This window comes from Embiotoca jacksoni, unplaced genomic scaffold (genome assembly GCF_022577435.1).
Source record: "Embiotoca jacksoni isolate LCO1_2020_lvr unplaced genomic scaffold, fEmbJac1.0.p SCAF_15, whole genome shotgun sequence".
NCBI classification, from domain to species: domain Eukaryota; kingdom Metazoa; phylum Chordata; class Actinopteri; family Embiotocidae; genus Embiotoca; species Embiotoca jacksoni.
In genome coordinates, this window is record NW_027185285.1 from 3,829,785 (window position 1) to 3,847,721 (window position 17,937).

General features: G+C 38.6%; 2 protein-coding genes and 1 long non-coding RNA gene across 5 annotated transcripts; 2 read left to right on the top strand and 1 right to left on the bottom strand.

The window, feature by feature from the left end:
- Nucleotides 1-804: 804 nt before the first annotated feature.
- Nucleotides 805-4,128, top strand: LOC138197902 (uncharacterized). The gene is made up of 4 exons (XR_011178237.1): nucleotides 805-1,119; nucleotides 1,703-1,768; nucleotides 2,283-2,355; nucleotides 2,536-4,128. It is a non-coding gene; the product is annotated as an uncharacterized lncRNA (long non-coding RNA).
- Nucleotides 4,129-9,625: 5,497 nt separating this feature from the next.
- tnfsf14 (TNF superfamily member 14) lies at nucleotides 9,626-14,997 on the bottom strand. 3 transcript variants are annotated; one of them, XM_069148944.1, is made up of 6 exons: nucleotides 14,882-14,997; nucleotides 14,301-14,353; nucleotides 12,478-12,726; nucleotides 10,893-10,926; nucleotides 10,733-10,807; nucleotides 9,626-10,565 (listed from the first exon to the last, which is right to left on the bottom strand). In XM_069148944.1, the coding sequence occupies exons 3-6, from the start codon at nucleotides 12,688-12,690 to the stop codon at nucleotides 10,180-10,182; spliced, it is 708 nt and encodes a 235-aa protein (XP_069005045.1). In that variant the 5' UTR covers nucleotides 12,691-12,726; nucleotides 14,301-14,353; nucleotides 14,882-14,997; the 3' UTR covers nucleotides 9,626-10,179. The 3 variants fall into 3 exon arrangements, with proteins under 3 accessions (XP_069005045.1, XP_069005046.1, XP_069005044.1); XM_069148945.1 differs by having other exon boundaries at nucleotides 12,478-12,601; nucleotides 14,882-14,996; XM_069148943.1 differs by lacking the exons at nucleotides 14,301-14,353; nucleotides 14,882-14,997 and having other exon boundaries at nucleotides 12,478-12,995.
- On the top strand, nucleotides 14,591-17,391 carry tmed1a (transmembrane p24 trafficking protein 1a). The gene is made up of 4 exons (XM_069148946.1): nucleotides 14,591-14,960; nucleotides 15,721-15,818; nucleotides 16,174-16,354; nucleotides 16,494-17,391. The coding sequence occupies exons 1-4, from the start codon at nucleotides 14,784-14,786 to the stop codon at nucleotides 16,710-16,712; spliced, it is 675 nt and encodes a 224-aa protein (XP_069005047.1). The 5' UTR covers nucleotides 14,591-14,783; the 3' UTR covers nucleotides 16,713-17,391.
- The last annotated feature ends 546 nt before the right edge of the window (nucleotides 17,392-17,937 follow it).

Sequence of the window (17,937 nt, forward strand, 5' to 3'; positions counted from 1 at the left end):
TTTAGTGGCAGGTGGGAATTTTCAAGAAGTGTAAACAACATGACTTTTAGTGCATCCCACAGATAATTTGACTGACATTTTGTTTGATGCGTTTTCTTCAGTAAATTGCTGTGTTGGAGAGATGAGATCATGGTAATGAGGTTGAGTTCCTTATTAAGCAAATATTTATGATTGAACTGTTTAAACAGCGATATGTGATTTAATTAGGCTGCAGTTTGTATTTATTTTTTCTTTAGTTTCTGGTCTCATCAGCCAAATATTTTAATTGAAACAAAATACAGAGAAAAAAATGCTGCCAAGTCTAGCTTTACAGTGAAAAAGATGCAAAGATGATTTGATTCTGAATTAATAGACCAGATATATTGTTTAACTCTTCTAATCAACCCTCACTCACATTTAGCACATAATCCTCTTCCAGAGTATGTTTGAGTATGTTATTCACTTTTATTCTACCATGTTTTAATATAAACAAAAATTGAGGGGAAAAAAATCTGTAACAAAAAAAGCAAATGAATGATTTTCTGTGTTGGATGATACATACAATGATACTTCACATCTCAACATAAAGAAGGAAGTGAATGATTCATATTGGCATAAATTCATGTCAATGTTCTTCACTTCTTCCTTTTCTCCCTGCAGTGAGTTTTGTTCCTCCTGTGTGAGTTGTGGTGAGTAGGAGAAAAGGGCCAGCCCCCAGATGCAGATATAATCTGGTCCTCCTGTGTCTGCCTTCAGTAACGTACAGGGGGAAGTACCATCTGGATTCCTCTTCGCACTATAGATACTTAGGGCAGGGCAGAACACAGTCAGAGATTAAAACATCCCCATCACATGCACACACTGAGCTCAGGAAACGATCATACACGCGCATGCACACACACACACACACACACACACTGCTCCGGTGCACAGCAGAGGAAACTCGGGACCTGTACATTTATCATCTCTTAACATCTGTCTTCCTGCACTCCCCAGGCTCAGACCGCTCTGAACACTGCCGTTGGACTGACAATGTCACAGTCTACCCTGCCCTTGGTCCTCCTGTTGTGGACCACCATCCTTTCCATATGCCAGGTCGTGTTCATCATCCTCTTCTTCACGGCGCAACATCGTGACCTGGTGAGACCTCTTCAAACAGCCTCAGGTTGAATTTGGAGGATGTTATTTCTATTAATGATCAGACACAAACTTTATATTTTAAACTTTAACAACAATATTGACATGAACAGAGTATGCCAGAGAAATGCCACCAGTGTGTTAAAACACCTGTGAACTGCATCTGTTCCCTCTTGTGGTTTTGGTAACTCAGCTGTTAAGAAGCACTCCTCTGCTTGTGGTCTGCAACTGGTTACAGACCCTCGTGATGACTCTCAAAGCTTTTTCATAGTGGTCAGATAGAAATGTGTGTTTTAGCTTAATTCATTTCCTGGAGATGACACAAAACAATACAACAATAATAGAGCAAAATATAACTCTAGCATTGTAGTTGGCTGATAAGCAAACATGTTTAAGTGTTTAGAGTATATTACTGTATAATGCTTCTACCAGACAGTGACTGACTGTCTATAGGAAAACAGACAACTGATTTTTCGTTGACAGATTTAGCAGTGCCATTTAGAGAACCTGAATGGCTTTATTGCACTGAAACCGTTGTGTCTTATTTATTAAGAGCATATTTTGTGCCTCTTTTTTCCTTTTCCAGTCTCAGAACAGTAGCGCCGTAGGCCCTGGGCACAAACTTAAATCCCAGAAACCCGATGCACTTTTGGTAAGACAACCACAGTTTCAGAGTTTGTGCTTCTCTTATTGACCTCACTGTGTTGTGTCATACTGTTGATTCTTGCAATCTGATCACACATTCTCATGGTAATTAAGATGACATATTGTTGTTATTAGTTTTTTATGTGTTTGCAATTTCAAATATTACAGATAAACAAATCTTGCAAACCGCACAGATCTATCTCAAATAACTTCCATTTCTTTTGAGTTTCTCATGTTAGATACTCTAACCACTCTCCCCACCTCTTGGAGGAAGCACAATGACGTCATTGACACATTCGGGGAAATGCCACTAAACTAAGCTGTTGTCTCTTCTTTTTTTTTTACGTAGTGCATGCTCTATTGTGTTCTTACTTTGAAGATGTAGAAGCGATACTCTCATCACCACACTTAAGAAAATGTTACTTCTTTGTAGCTGGTCTATGTGTCACTCTGGAAGCCATGTTGGTACCACATTAAATGTTAATAATTTGAGATTAATAGGTCTCTCTTTCTTTCAACAGCACCCCACTGAAGATTCACTTACATTTAAAAAAAGCCAAATGCTCTCCTATAAAGCTAAAGAATACCGTTCAGGTAACTATTCCCATGTTGTTGGAAGTACAGATGATATTATCGTCAGCGGAAACATGTAACTCCAGGAATTTATTCAAATGTGATTTCATTGGATACAAGTATCATGCTTAGTGTGAAATTGTATTCAGAAAACAAGAAGAAAAAATTCACAGCTAATGGTTGCTTTTCTGTCACCTACAGGTGTCATTAAATGGTCCTCAAGATATCAAAAGTCAGAACTGCTTATAAAAGAAGAAAAAGAAAAGGATTTTCTGTTAATAATGAGAGATGGATACTGCTTCCTGAATCTTCAGGTGACACTGTGCAAACAAACACAGGAGTTGGAGAAATGTGAGCGCAATGTGAGCCTAAAGTCGGATGAAGAAGTTCTCCTGAAGGGTTGGATTAACACAAAAACAAACAGCACGGGCCTGCTGGGCGGGGTACACGGCCTGATTGCTGGAAAGAAGCTGGTGGTCCACGTCCACCCGCCACCATCGTGTATTGAAACCGATGGTTTTGTGACCCACCTGGATATCATCTGGATGGAAAATTCTTAGTTCTGATTGTATATACTTAATCCTTGGCACCTTCCAGGGCACCTGTCCAGCTATAAAACACCCTCTGCAGCAAACCTGCTCTGATGTAAAGATGGTTGGGTCTGTTTATTGTTCTCTTGGGGCTGAAAAGACTTCTGTCTTTGGATCAGCAGGTCATCAAATCACGTAGCCGTCTTTCTGCAGTCAGAGAGGAGCGGTGTCACAGAGAGTGAATGAAACAGATCGATTCAACATTGAAGAGTGCCTTTTGCTTGCTGGCTGAGTAAAAACGTATTCTTTTAAATTCTGGTCTACTAAGAAGAATAAAAACACTCTTAAAATAGGATTCATAATGATTAAATATCCTGTCAAATAATTTTAGCCAAAAAGTAGATACATCGTGTACCAGCTCCAGAGTTAGTCATCACTACAAATCTGTTTCTCTGCTGTTCGGAGAAGTCTTCTGAAAATTCAAACTCAGTAATTCAAAAACATAATATAAAGTATGCTGTAGGTTTGGGGGAATTTTCCTTTTATATTGCATAGAATCAAAAAGCAAAGCTGGACTGTTCTCATCCCTTCTTGAATAGCTGTGATCACAGGAGGAACACAGCCAAACAGATATTTAGGAGTGAAGGGAATTTACTTAATTGTTCAAATTGTATTTCTTTGTTGGACTTTCTTCCTTTTATGTGCCACATTTATTGGCAGAAAACCTAATTTTTCAGCAAACAGTGATTTGCACAGCTCCTATTTGTTAATTGCTGATTTATTTCTTGATGTGATGTTGTATGTGTGAATTATATATTTATGTTGAATTTATTTATTGTTTTAAAACAAAAATATATACAGCATACACATACATATTGTATATAGCAAAATACCTTTGGCTGATCAAGCTAAGAATCAATGAATGTATGTGATTGACAATGTGCATCATACTTATTGTTAGAGAGACACTGGAATGTATTGTATGTGTTTTCTTTCATTTCTGCATGAATGTTTAACTGGACAACGTAGTTGGTTTTTAGTACAAAACTGTGGATGTGATTTATTTATTTACAACTGGTTATGTGGAATTCAGATTTTTATTCACTGCTTGCAATGATTATGGAATTTATTTGTTAATCATGATCAAATACATATTTGTATAAGTGAAATGTGACTACAAAACTAATCTCCAAATGTCCCTCACTACTTGTATTACATTACAACACATGAAATCACAAGTAATGATGGTTATTGTCAAAAGTTTCATGTGTTTAGAAACATTGAAAAAAAAAAAAAAAAAAAAAAAAAAAATTGAAAATTGAATTTGTTCTGGGAACCTTTAAAAGTATGTTTTTACATTTGACCATGTCAACATAACTGCTGATTTGAAAAATATAATATTGTTACAGTTGAAACCCTTATTTTCTGTCTGTTATCTATTATATTTGAGTTGTTTAAAAGCTCCAATGTGGAGCTAAAAATAGCAAACGAAATCACAACAAAGACTTAGTAATTTTGACTGAGTCATCTTTGAGACCCTGTATATGCAGTGAAAGTGAGAGGTCTTAAGTCAGCAGTGGGTTGGCGTGGAGTCACTTATAGAGAGATACAGCTGGGACCCTCCCTGTTACTTGCTGTCGAAGAATATGCCCTCCAGAGTTTGACGACGCAAAATAAACCGGTGCCTCTCAGACAAAGAGGCACCATCAACATCGTAGTGAAAAACATTTATCACAAAAAAAGGTCATTGGAACATGATATTAGTCATCACAGCCAGGAAACACGTTTTCCAAGTCAATGAGATTTCATCTAAACACTTGCTTTCCTACCCTCAGCCGCAGAGTCCCATATCTCTTGCTGCTCAATGTGTTAGCTGTTGCCACCACAGCTTCCGATTACGCTGAGGAAATGTCCAAGTTGTTGAATTGAAACGCAAGTACAAATTAACTCCCACTCTCTCGTTTATTAGAGGCATCGGCATGTGTTGGTTTGTTCCTACATTTGCTTTCCACTGCCCCATGACAAGGCCATGAGATGTCTATCCACATACAGATGTGAGGCAGCTTGCGTTGTCGCCTCTTTACATTATTTCCCCCCAGACATCGTGGAGAGAGCTTGTGTGTGTTGTCAGATATGTTTTTAATATGCAGTCTTTGAATTACATGCTCATTTGACTTCTGCTGCTACTGCAGGTAAAAATGACACAAGATTTGCCAGAATTCAAGACGATCTGGGATGATTTTTGTCACTGCATTTTTTACCTTGATTAAATGTGAGAGCAAAAGCTGTGATTTTTTTTTATTTTTTTTTATGTGCCAAAGACTTTTGGCACATAATTGGATTTTTTTCGATGCGTTGTTTACAAATGTCAAATGTCAGCTCGCCACTGCTCTCTACGTGATCAACAAACCAACACAAGGGGACAGCATTTAGCTGTGGGCCATTTGTTGTGTACCACGACCAACTCTTTCACTTTTGCTTTTCCTGAAAACTTTGTTCGAGTCACCTCATGTTGCTTCAAAGCAGAAAAAAAAGGTGTTTACGAGACAGAAAGATGGTGCTTTGTTTTAAAAGCAGTGTGTAAAAACGATGACAATGTTTCAACAGGTTCACATCTGATGACCTGAGCCCTGCTTTATCAATGGAAAACATTGTTTCATAAATGGAAATCTGAACAGTTCGTTTTATATCAAAGCCTATAGGGTAATCCCAGTCCCACACAAATTCTCTGTAAAATCATGTCTAGACAAGACTTTAATGATGTGGGGTAAAAAAAAAAAACAGCAACATGAATCCCAACCACACAGCTAATGCAGCTCCCACTCCTCTGCTAGTATAGTTTCTCACACCTCAGGTCAGCCAGCGCTGGAAGATAATGACTCACACATGCATTCATGAAAACTAAAGACTGGAAAAGAATCTCTAAGCCTACTTTACTATCTACCATGATTTCATAGATACTATAATGAGTCAAGAATAGAGAAACCTAAACTTTGGACTGTAATTACAGTGTCAACTTATGAGTGTTTTCCCAATGTGATTAAAAATGTGCAATAAATGCCAGATGTAAAATTCACATGTCGTTCACTTAACACACCCACCTGTATACACATACTCATACACATACACACAGTCCTGCTACCATTTCACTAGACATCGTTCCCCAGGTCTGGGGTTGGAAAGTGAGTCAGGCAATGTGCCGCTTACACCCGGCTCCCCACCCCCCCACCCCGGCAGCCCCCACCATACCATTTCCTCCTCAGTTTACAAATATACAACTCTGTAGGCGTTTTCAAGAGCAGCTTCTTCGCACAGACCCAGATGAAGGGGAAGCGTAACATTGCCTGAGAGATACAAGAGAGAGAGAAAAAAAAAAATCTTAAAAGAGTAATGGGCTTTTTGTTTGTACTGGGCATCAAGGTAATGAATTGAAGATGACAATTTTACAGTAAATACTGAATTCTGACCTGAACATGTGCTGACTTAAAGTGATGCATGTCCGACTTACAACATTGCATGGTGGTTAGACATTTTTACAATGTCACGATATTAAAACCTTGCTAGAGCGAAGCGGCTGCAGTTTTCTGAGTCAGGCGCTGCAGCTGCTCTTCTCCGGCATCACCGGGTCAGAACCTCCTCTGTGACGACACTACTCTGTCCTGTTAGGTTTTAAGTTTAATTGGCATGCATGACATAAAGTTTGTTTTTATTCCAAGATATTTATTCAGATGTAATTATCTTTCCTATCTTTCTATTAAACATACTTAGATGTGATTTGTGTCCAACACTTATGTAAATTGTGTCTTGTCTGTAAATTTTAGAAAGCAACACATTTGGGTCAATTAATAGTGTCAGCTCATCAGTCTGAAATATTGAGTTTTACACGTATACGCTTAAAATGCAAGCCACAGAGCAGCTGCTGGTTTCCCACACGGAGTTATATGAACATGCTGCTGCTGAGACACAAATGGATGAATTTGTATGTGTTGGCATGTTGCTTATCGATGATGAAATGTTTCAAGATACAAAACTGAACATGACAGCCAAGTAAGATGATAAATGACCTTGTAAGTTTCTGTTGTAAGGACTTCACTGTCTTCGACTTAGACTCAGACTTAATCCCACAGTGGGGAAATTTTGTCGTCACAGCAGCATTGAAACACAAAAAAGGTGATACTGTCATACTATTGCATGTCGTCCAAAATACCTAAAAAAGTCATACTCTGGTGTGTCGTCCGAAATATGACAAAAAGGCCATGTCCTCAAAAGCACCAAAGAAAGTCACAGTGTCACAGGCACAATGGTGTAGATGTTTACAGCTGGTGCCTTTCATTGAGAAGGAAATTGGTTCAATTCCTGCTGTAGACATGCTTGTCAATTCCAAAAAAAGTAATACTATTGCATGTCATCCGACAGGTGACTAAAAAGTTACACTATAACATGTCGTCCGAATTATGCAAAAAGTCACACTATAACATGTCGTCCGAATTATGCAAAATAAGCCATACTGTAGCATTTCGTCTAAATTATGCAAAAAAAGTAATACTATAGCATGTCGTCCAAATTGTGAAAAAAAAGTCAAAATATAGCATGTCCAAAATATTTAAAAAAAAAACTAATACCATAGCACGTCATCCCATATTTGAAAATCATACTATAGCACATCGTCTGATATTTGAAAAAAGGTCATACTATAGCATGTCGTCCAAAATATGAAAAAAAAGTCATACTGTAGCATGTTGTCCGAAATAAGATAAAAAAGTCAAACAATCGCTTGTCGTCCGAAATATGTCAAAAAAGTCTTGTTATAGCATGTCGTCCAAAGTATAAAAAAAAAAAAAAAAAAAAAAAAAAAAAAAGTAATACTGTAGCATGTCGTCCAACAACCTAATATAGTATGATATTATAACGACATTTTTTACAACATACGATCACATTACTTTTTGGACGACACACTATACTATATATACATACATACATATACAGCTCTGGAAAAAATTAAGAGACCACTCCAAATTTTTCTTAAATCAGCATCTCTACGTGTATGGCTGCCATTCCATTCCAGTGTCTGTTCAATTCCAATACAGGCACACCTGATTCTACTTAATGAGGTGTCAATTTGGTGATCACCTGAACCAAATCTTATTTAATGAAGAAAAGTATTAAAAAAAAACAGTGCTGTGGTCATCACCATCCTCTTGCAATAGGATCAGCTGGATGGCAGAAAGATGCCAAAAGAGTTAAAAAGAAAAGTTTTGAGTGAGGAAAAGAAGAATTCTGGTTTTACTGGCAGAGGGATACAGTGAGCGTCAGGTTGCTTCCATCCTTAAAATTTCGAAGACGCCGGTTCATAAGAACAAGGTCAAGCAGCAGACATTAGGGACAACGAAGCTACAGGCCAGCAGAGGATGAAAACGACTCTCCGCTCACCGGGATGACCGCCAACTCGTTCGAATGTCACTCAACAACCGTAGGATGACATCAAGTGACCTCCAAAAAGAATGGCAAACAGCAGCTGGGGTGAAGTGCACGGCGAGGACGGTTAGAAACAGGCTCCTAGGGGCGGGGCTGAGGTCGTGCAAAGCTGGAAAAGAGCCCTTCATCAACGAGAAGCAAAGAAGAGCCAGGCTGAGGTTTGCAAAAGACCATAAGGATTGGACCATAGAGGACTGGAGTAAGGTCATCTTCTCTGAGTCCAATTTTCAGCTTTGCCCAACACCTGGTCGTCTAATGGTTAGACGGAGACCTGGTGAGGCCTACAAGCCACAGTGTCTCGCACCTACTATATATTATATTTATTTATAAATATTTATGATATAAATTTGGTGGATAATCGGTGATGATCTGGGAGTGCTTCAGCAATGCTGGAATCGGGCAGATTTGTCTTTGTGAAGGACGCATGAATCAAGCCAAGTACAAAGTTGTCCTGGAAGAAAACTTGCTTCCTTCTGCTCTGACAATGTTCCCCAACTCTGAGGAGTGTTTTTTTCCAGCAGGACAATGCTCCATGCCACACAGCCAGGTCAGTGAAGGTGTGGATGAAGGACCACCAGATCAGGACCCTGTCATGGCCAGCCCAATCTCCAAACCTCAATCCCATTGAAAATCTCTGGAATGTGATCAAGAGGAAGATGGATGTTTACAAGCCATCAAACAAAGCCGGCTGCTTGAATTTTTGCGCCAGGAGTGGCATAAAGTCACCCAACAGCAATGTAAAAGACTGATGGAGAGCATGCCAAGACGCATGAAAGCTGTGATTGTAAATCAAGGTTATTCCACCAAATATTGATTTCTGAACTCTTCCTAAGTTAAAACACTGGTATTGTGTTGTTTAAAAATGAACATGAACTTGTTGCATTATTCGAGATCTGAAAACACTGCATCTTTTTTGTTATTTGGATAAGTTGTAATTTTTCTGCAAATAAATGCTCTAAATGACAATATTTTTATTTGAAATTTGGAAGAAATGTTGTCAGTAGTTTATAGAATGAAACAAAAAAATTAATTTTACTCAAACGCATACCAATAAATAGTAAAACCACAGAAACTGATCATTTTGAAGTGGTCTCTTAATTTTTTTCCAGAGCTGTATGTATATAAATCACAGCAGGGTTACAGTGGGGGCAAATGTTATTTGGACCCCCCCCCCCCCCCCCCCCCCCCACCATATCAATATTATGGTTATGCCCTTGTATGAAAAGGCTTGAGAAAACCAAACACCACTTTTAAATTATTACCTCTTTATTTCATTGCTTTGAATATATTAAAGTACTGAAATACAGAAGAACTTAGGGCAGTTATAATATGAAGAAATACATAAATAGTATGCAGCATTTATTAAGGTAAGAATCAAATGAAATGTCACCTTACAGTTTATATTTGTTCCTTTTCAATTTAAGTATAAACATGATACATCTGTCAATGTTTATCTAAATCCATCGATTACAACTCATCAAAAGCAGAGATTTAATAAGATATTTTTACAAAGTGAAAGATTTTGACCTGCAAAAACGAAGCCACCAGCACAGCCCTGCACTTCAAAACATGCAAAGGCACAAAGAGGATTTCATACTTGCCTTTCAAAAATCCCCAAGAAGACTCATCCAATTACTATTTTTTTTAAGCTTTTAACCCTCACGTTGTCCTCGGGTCAAAAAGACCCACATATAAAAATCTAAAATCTAAAAAACATAGCCTATAAAAATAAAAATTTAAAACCTAAAAACAAAATAAAAATAAAATAGAACTTGGTTGAACACAGCTGCAGGTCATTTTGACCCTAGGACAATGGGAGGGTTAAATACCAGTGGGATATTTATATCATATATGCACCAAAGACATTATCAAAGGGTTTGTGTCGCTGAATTTTGGAGGTGCTACTGACTGACACATAGAGTGCATCATTTTCGTAAAGGTGGAACACTCCCCCTATGTAACTGCTGGATCGCGTTTTGGTCGACGCCGGAGAGTATTTCCTGGAATGCAGAAGGGTTATGTTGCCCTCAGCGTACTTGTCAGTGTGCATTTGAACATAATGGTAAAATGTGCCGCTGTCGATGAAGAAAACCTTGGAATAGACAAAGTAATAACCCTCTTTCTGAATGATTAATTTTCTGTCTTTGTAGGTCATTTCATAGAGGAGAGGGTCTGCATCCATACTCCATGCCATGACGTGTTTCTCATGAACTACATCTTGTCCATCTGCAAAACAAGTAAAAGAAGACAAAAGCAAAGAGATATCTTTTTAAATGGGAGTGTAAAAAAACCTTTTTACTCAAACCTCATGAGCTGTATTTATTGTTTATTTTCTGCTGGGGTAAAATATATGAACATTTTGGTAATGGAAGGGACAGAAATTCTGGTTTCACCTGTCAGATGTGCAACTGGTTTGGAGGGAAGAATATCATAACTCGGCCGTCTAGTGGGAGTGATTGCAGCGTGATCTGTGCGTGATGAGACAGAATGTTTCTAATGTGAAATGAGAAACTCAAGATATTTCTCATTTGAATAAAAAGTGCTGAGACATACCTGCGGTGAGCTTAGAGAATGATCCTGAGGTGGCCTGCAATGGAAACAGAAAGGGTTTACCTCTTAGTTTAGTGTGTATCTTTGTTTGCATTGATGAGCGTGCACATGCAGATGCAATCAAAACTGGTGGATGTGCAAACAAGTTGTAAAAATAAGACGCAAAAGACAAAAATCGCAATAAATTTAAGTGAATCTAAAAAAATAAATAAATAAATAAAAAAAAAAGGTTCACATCATCTGAATTGTAAGTGGCACTTTTTGTGTTTTGTTTCCACTGTGTCATTTTTCTGCAGAGCAAAGTAGGACCGGTTGGCCTCCTCGGTAATGAGCAAAAGGTAGACCACAGTAACACAACAGGAAATAGACCACTTCCTGTCTATTCACTGTCCCTTGTTTGTACACTGTATATACGCACATCTGCTGTGAGAAAGCCCAAACCTGTGACTTCTGCCCTCACAAAGAGGAATAAAAGCAATAAAGTATGTTGTCCAAGTGAAACCATCCACCATCATAAACATCAAGTTTATATGCCCCCTCCACCTCCACCACCACCACTACCACCCCCCCCCATTTCTGACAAATTCAGACACATTCTCCGTAAATGGGTCGGACTTTATTGTACTTCTCCATCTCTACTCTACTCTCTTCCCCATAATAGTGAAATAAATTCACCATCAGCACTTTTAGTAGAAAAACAATCATTCATATGATGATGTCCATTTTGTTTCTGTCACGAGCATTTTAGGTTTTGATGCCTTTGCTTAAAAAAAAAAAACGGAATATGATTCTACACGCACATAAAAGTTGAGTAAAGAGAAGTGTTGTGGGTTTAATTTTATGCAAACCATAGTGGTTGTTTTTTTTTTTAAATCACACTATCATTTTGTCACCACACTGGGAAAATCTGTCATCACACATTGTCTTCTGGACTGTAGAAGTTTCCACTTTAGTGTAACGGCAGAGCAGAAAAATTTCCCCACACAGAGCATGTGACTGTGGGAAGTTCACACAATAGAAGGCTATGGGAAAAGTGATAACAGGGGTGTCCTTGCATTTCTACATTATATTGTATATTAAAAAAAAATTAAAAAATCTCAGGGCTGAAAAGTTACAGTTATGAAGTAACTTTCTCAAGACATGACACATGCTGTGTATAACTTCTGTCAACGTTTTATGTTCCAAGGTCTCGCAAGTAATTACGTTTGTGCATATACATGTTTAAGTATAAAAAAAAAAAACACTCAAATGTTTGTAGAAATGTCCAGAAATCAATCTGCAATTCCAGATTTTCAAAGTTAATCGATGATTATAGAGGGTCATGATAGAATATGCAGTGACCGAAAAAGAAATTGCTGCAAAAAACAAAATAATTTGGATAATGACTATGTATGACTACGTGTTTAAGGGAAAATGTAAGTTATTGTGAAAAAAAAAAAATGACAGTGACAGAAAAACGAAAATACGAAAAGAAAACTAGTAGTGAGAATAAGGTGCTGAAACAGAATAAGATCTTATAACAAAAGGGAAATTCAAAGGGAAATTGAATGACAGACTGCTAAAGGTATTGTAGGCAGGTGATACTTACAGAATCTGGTTGGTAGAGACGATAGATAAAGCAAGCCTCTATGACCATGCCGCACAACGCCAGGCTCACCAGCAGGAACAGCAGGGTCTGCGCCATCCCGGCATGCCGTCTCCCCTGGCTCAGCCTCGGGGGCAAAGGAGGCAAAGGAGGCAAAGGAAGCTGAGTGGCATGGCAGTCCACCATGTACACTGAAGGATACCCACCCTCAGCCATACTTATCGAGCTCTTTCTGTGACTGAAAAATGAGTTCTATCGCACAGAAGTCAGTTGTTGCTTCAAAGTGACTGCAGAGACACCGCAACACGGAGAGAGACAGAGAAGTGTGAAAAAGTTGCAAAATGGGTGGGCTCACTTCTGGTTGGTTTAAATAGAAATGCCTCAAGAATAGTCAGATAAAGAACAGACTCAGATACAGAGGTCTTGAGATGTATCACTAATGAGGGTTTCAGAGATGCGCTGTAAATGCAAACATCAAACAGACACTGTAGTTGATGTAAAAAAAAATCTGGTGCAGTCAATTTAGCATTTATAAGGTCTTGCGGCAGAAGGTAACAATCAATGAGCTGGAGACCCTGTACAATGTATTTGATCTTCCCCCTCCCACCCTCCCACCACACCGAAGTAGCAATGTTGAAATATCTCTCGTTCACTCCTTCCTCTCTCGTTCACTTTCTTTATGGCTTGCATGGTCTCACAGCAGCAACTGCAGACCATAATCGAGTCTGAGACTCAGATCAAAACCACCTGTCATTTCCTTATGTGGAACATGCTTTGCTGTCGGTGACTGACAATTCACTCCTATAAATTCAGGTTGGAGTAAATATTGTAAACCTGCCTAAAGTTTTACATGTTCTTTTCTGCTTCACCTTGGTTGATTCACTGAGAGCATATTTTACAGTGTAAATGCAATAAATGTGACCTTTGACCTTTGACTACCAAAATCGTATCAGTACATTCTTGGGTCCTCGTGAAGGTTTGTGTCAAGTTTGCTGAACTTTGAATTGAAGGGAACATGAGAAAAGTAGGTAGACGGTTGGATGACCTGCAATCATAATGCCTGCAGCTGCGGTTGTTGCACAGAAGCACAAACAAATGTTTTGCCAACTTGATCCCCAGAGATTGAGTTTGACTTTTAGTGATTCACTTTAATGTTGTTGCGATGGGCTGATAGGCCTATTGTGGATCCACTGTATAAAAATGTATCATGAATTCCTGTTACTCATCATATATTAGATAAACCTAACGTATCATCAATGATTGCTGATCACAATTTCTTCAAATAGAAATTTATATCTCACAATGTTAGTTGTAATCCAGTTACATAGGATAGACCCACATTTTATTGTCCTCTCAGAAAGCAATGCCCTTCTTATTCCAACCTTTTCTCTTTTGTTTATAATCAAACTGATCATCACATTTACAACATTATTATCCAGTTTTCCTTCTTGGTTTATTACAGTGTAAACCGTTGCTGTCTCCATTGATTTGTCAATTGGCCCCGCTTGGATTGTGGTTTTAGTGTTTCCCCTCAATTCTTTGCCTCTTGCCACTTTTCAGCAACAATATCAACAAAAATATAATACGAAATACAAATCTCATCCCACCTTCTAGTTTTTAAATATCTACAAATAAGATTGAGTCATGCGAAAACATTTGGTTATTTTGGGTATGTATGAAGTAACTGAGTTAACAATAATGATCGCGTGACAACTTCACGTCTTGGTAGCAAGCAACAACAATTCATCAGACAACATTAAGTCATGCTTTAAGTCATCATAAATCATTGCGATATAAATTAAACTTATTTTATGGTCTTCACATACCCAATAACATCCATTAAACCAACGGCCTGTTTTGTTTTCATCCACAGCCCCACCTATAGGACATAAAAGGACACGATTAGCACAGTATATATATTATTTTTTTTAGGAATTTAATACTTTAAATGAAAGAACATTATAAGAAAGTACAAACCATGATAGTTAAAAAAAAAAGTTATGAAAAAGTAAAAAAAAAAAAAAAAAGTCTTATCTTCACACTAATTATAAACACATGATGAGCTTGTTGTCCCTCTGTGCTCCTCAGTCCAGACCGCAGTACGCTATCGGTCACGGAGATAGTAGCTCCGCACATTCAGCTTTGACTGAGGAGTCAAACAAAACTGTCAGGCTATTCTGCAACTACTGCCACTACCACAGTAAGCAATTACAGAAATACGGAGAACTTCCTTTGTTGCGCATGTTCGTAAGAGAAAGCTACCCTGAGGTGGTGGAAGTGGCTTGAACAGACCGCACTGCGACCCAAGCATGATGAGTGCGTCTGCACATCTCTGTTTGCTGGCCTGTTTCACTCTGGCTGGAGGCTTAACTTTGGATATGGGGCCAAACCAAAACATGGAATTTACCTTTTTGTTGTCTGCTGGCACCACGGAGTGCTTTCACCAAACCACAGCAAGGAACGACAGCATGGAAGTTGAATATCAGGTAAATACAAACTTCTCTCGTGTTTGTGTGCACATGGACAGTGTTTGTTCTGTCTCTTTGGAGTAGCTTCATACAAGTTTCAGAATGATATCTGACCGAAAAATAAATGAACAGGAGTTGGACTTTGGTCTTGTGTGCAGAGATAAGAAACTCACTGGGGCTGTTGAGGACACCTGTGTGATACTAAGACTGCAAAGAAACAGAAAAAAAAACAACAATATAGATCTGCCTCAATTTAAAAACGCTGCAGAAGTACTTAACATGCACCTGCTCAAGCGCAGCCAAGAAGAAGCCCAAAGCGCATGCATTAATGAACAGACTCATTCATTTGTGAGTTTTTTTTTTTTTTACAGAGATTTAGAGAGTCTTGGATCAAACCTCTCAGAATGCAGCCTAAAGTCAAAACCTTGAGAATGTCCCCAATTTCCTACTGAGGGTGCTGAGCTGTCTGACCCTGTGCTTCTATGAGTGGGCAAAGTGGGTGGTTAAATAAAAACTTTTGCCACACACACGCATATCCAAACCGTCCAATTATTACCACTGTGGAGGTATTATGTGAGCTTGGTTGTTGCTCAGTGCACTATTCAGGGCTTCAATTTGACATTCATGCAGCTGTTTCAGAGATAGTCCGAGTAAAGCTTGAGCTGTGAGCTGCACGTCTGGAGTAAAAATGTGAATATAACGGATACGCAAGTGAATTCTGGGTAACTATGACTTGAGGAATGTATGAGCTTCAAATCTGACCACGATTCTTTTCCAGGTGATAGCGGGGTCAGGTTTGGACGTTGGCTTCACCCTCATTTCACCAAGCGGACAACGGCTGGTCTCCGACTTCCGGAGGTCTGATGGCAGCCACATGTGGGTCACTGAAATACTTTATTTCGACCGCCTCCTTTCGATGTGATGCTCAGTACCTGCAAGAGGCCCACATATTGTTTGCGGTGAAGATTTTAAACCACCACCAAAAGGTTATTGGGCTTAAAAGAAGCAAACGTTTGACTTCTTTTTCACTTCATTTCAGATTGCTAATTCCGTTTTCCTTTTCAAATAAGTACATTTTAACAAACATTAATACGGACAGGAGATTCATAAAACCAGTGACTTACAGTACTCCACTATTTTGTAGCGAGTCATATTCATAAGTCGTATTGTCAAAAGCAGCAGTCACCTGTCTTCAAAATGTGAATGTTTTTGTTTTTTTTTCTTCCTGCAGGGTGGATCCCACCGAGGATGGAGACTACCACTTGTGTTTTGACAACAGCTTCAGTAAACTGTCAGAGAAGATGGTGTTCTTTGAGGTGGTCATTAATAGCCGGAGCAGCGCAGGCCGAGACGAGTGGGGAGACGTTGCTACGGCAGAGATCATGGTGGAGTACAAACTGGAAGACATCAGGGTGAGGACCAAAAAAAAAAAAAATAAACTAAAGAGGAAGATTTCATCTACTTCATCGATGATTTCCTTCCATTATCTGTTGTCGTTCTTTCTTATGTTGTCACCTCTTCCTAACCTGCCGTTTCGTCCTCCTCTTCCAGGCGAGAATGGACTCTGTGTATCTGCGCCTGGAGAAGAGCCGTCAGATTCAGACCGTGCTGCGGGCCTTTGAGGCGAGGGCCCGCTACCTGCTGGAGGACAACCTGTGGCGAGTGTCCTTCTGGTCCTGCATAAACCTGTTTGTCATGCTTATTGTTGCCGTCACTCAAATTTATACCCTGCAACGTCTCTTTGATGACACGAAGCGGGTCTGCACATAGTGACAACTGAACTGTTTTATTACCTCCATCCAACATTGAGAAGAGCCGGAGGCTCTCACACAGAAAATACTGACATGTGAGCATTGCGAGTAGAATTTAAAGGGATATTTCCCCTTTTTTCTGATTTCAAAAAAAAGAAAAATGCGGTTCCTGCACTGGGATTTTGTTTCGATCAAAAACGACTTTGATTATTAACACATTAAAAGACAGGCAATCACATTTACAGCACACAGATACATACTCTATACACATAAAAGACTTGCAGCACTGATTTTTTTTTTTTTTTTTTTTTAAATAATGTCATTAGGGAAGCTAGAGAGCCGCTGCTGTTCTTCTCAGAAGTTGTTTTATTGAACTTCAGATACTACATTTGACATTGACATTTTAAAACTCTCAGCTATCTTTTATCAAACCAGCAGCTAAAACAAACCAATTAACAATCCGATTATATCGGAAACTTCACCTCACCTACGACAAAAAAAAAAAAAATATTTTCACAAGCCTCAGGCTGTAAAAGAAAACATCTAAATTATTCAGTGATTAAAAACACATGTATTCACACAATTTCTCCATCTGGCGCTTAAATACGCATAAAATAACGATGTCATGCAGATGGCTTCTTTGAATGCTTTTAGCAGTCACTTGTTTACATAAAGTAGACAAAACTTATTTTTTCCAATTATTATTCAAATGTATTTGAATCACCATCACACTAACATTTTCCGTTTTAAATCCTTGTCAGTGGTAACCACTTGGAAGGCTTTTTTTTTTTTACTTTGTCATCAGTGAACAGAAAAACATGCTAAAATAATAATAGCAATAATAAAGAAGATTCTCCGGCCGAGTTTGTTTTTGAGACTCGGCGCTGAATCTGGTAATTTATTCCAAAAAGTTTCTATCGCACTGAATTAACAGTTTTTCTTCAAATAACTGAGTCTTTGGGGACTGGACTGGAGAACAGAAAACATCTACAGCAGGTTTCATACTCCTTCAACTTGGCTCTTGTGCTCAGAACTATTTTAGACAACATTCACTACAGGGAAAGAAAAACTCAATTCTGTTTAAAGTTCGATGCCTCTCGGTGGGAATTCTTCAGTTTTACTGACAGTATCGGATTACGAAAGTGGGTCCTGTAACAACACTGTGGGAAGTTTTCTTTTTGGGCGAACTAAAAAATAAAATGTGTAGCTCTTCCGTTTCCATTGTTGTCACGGATTGGAGTAAT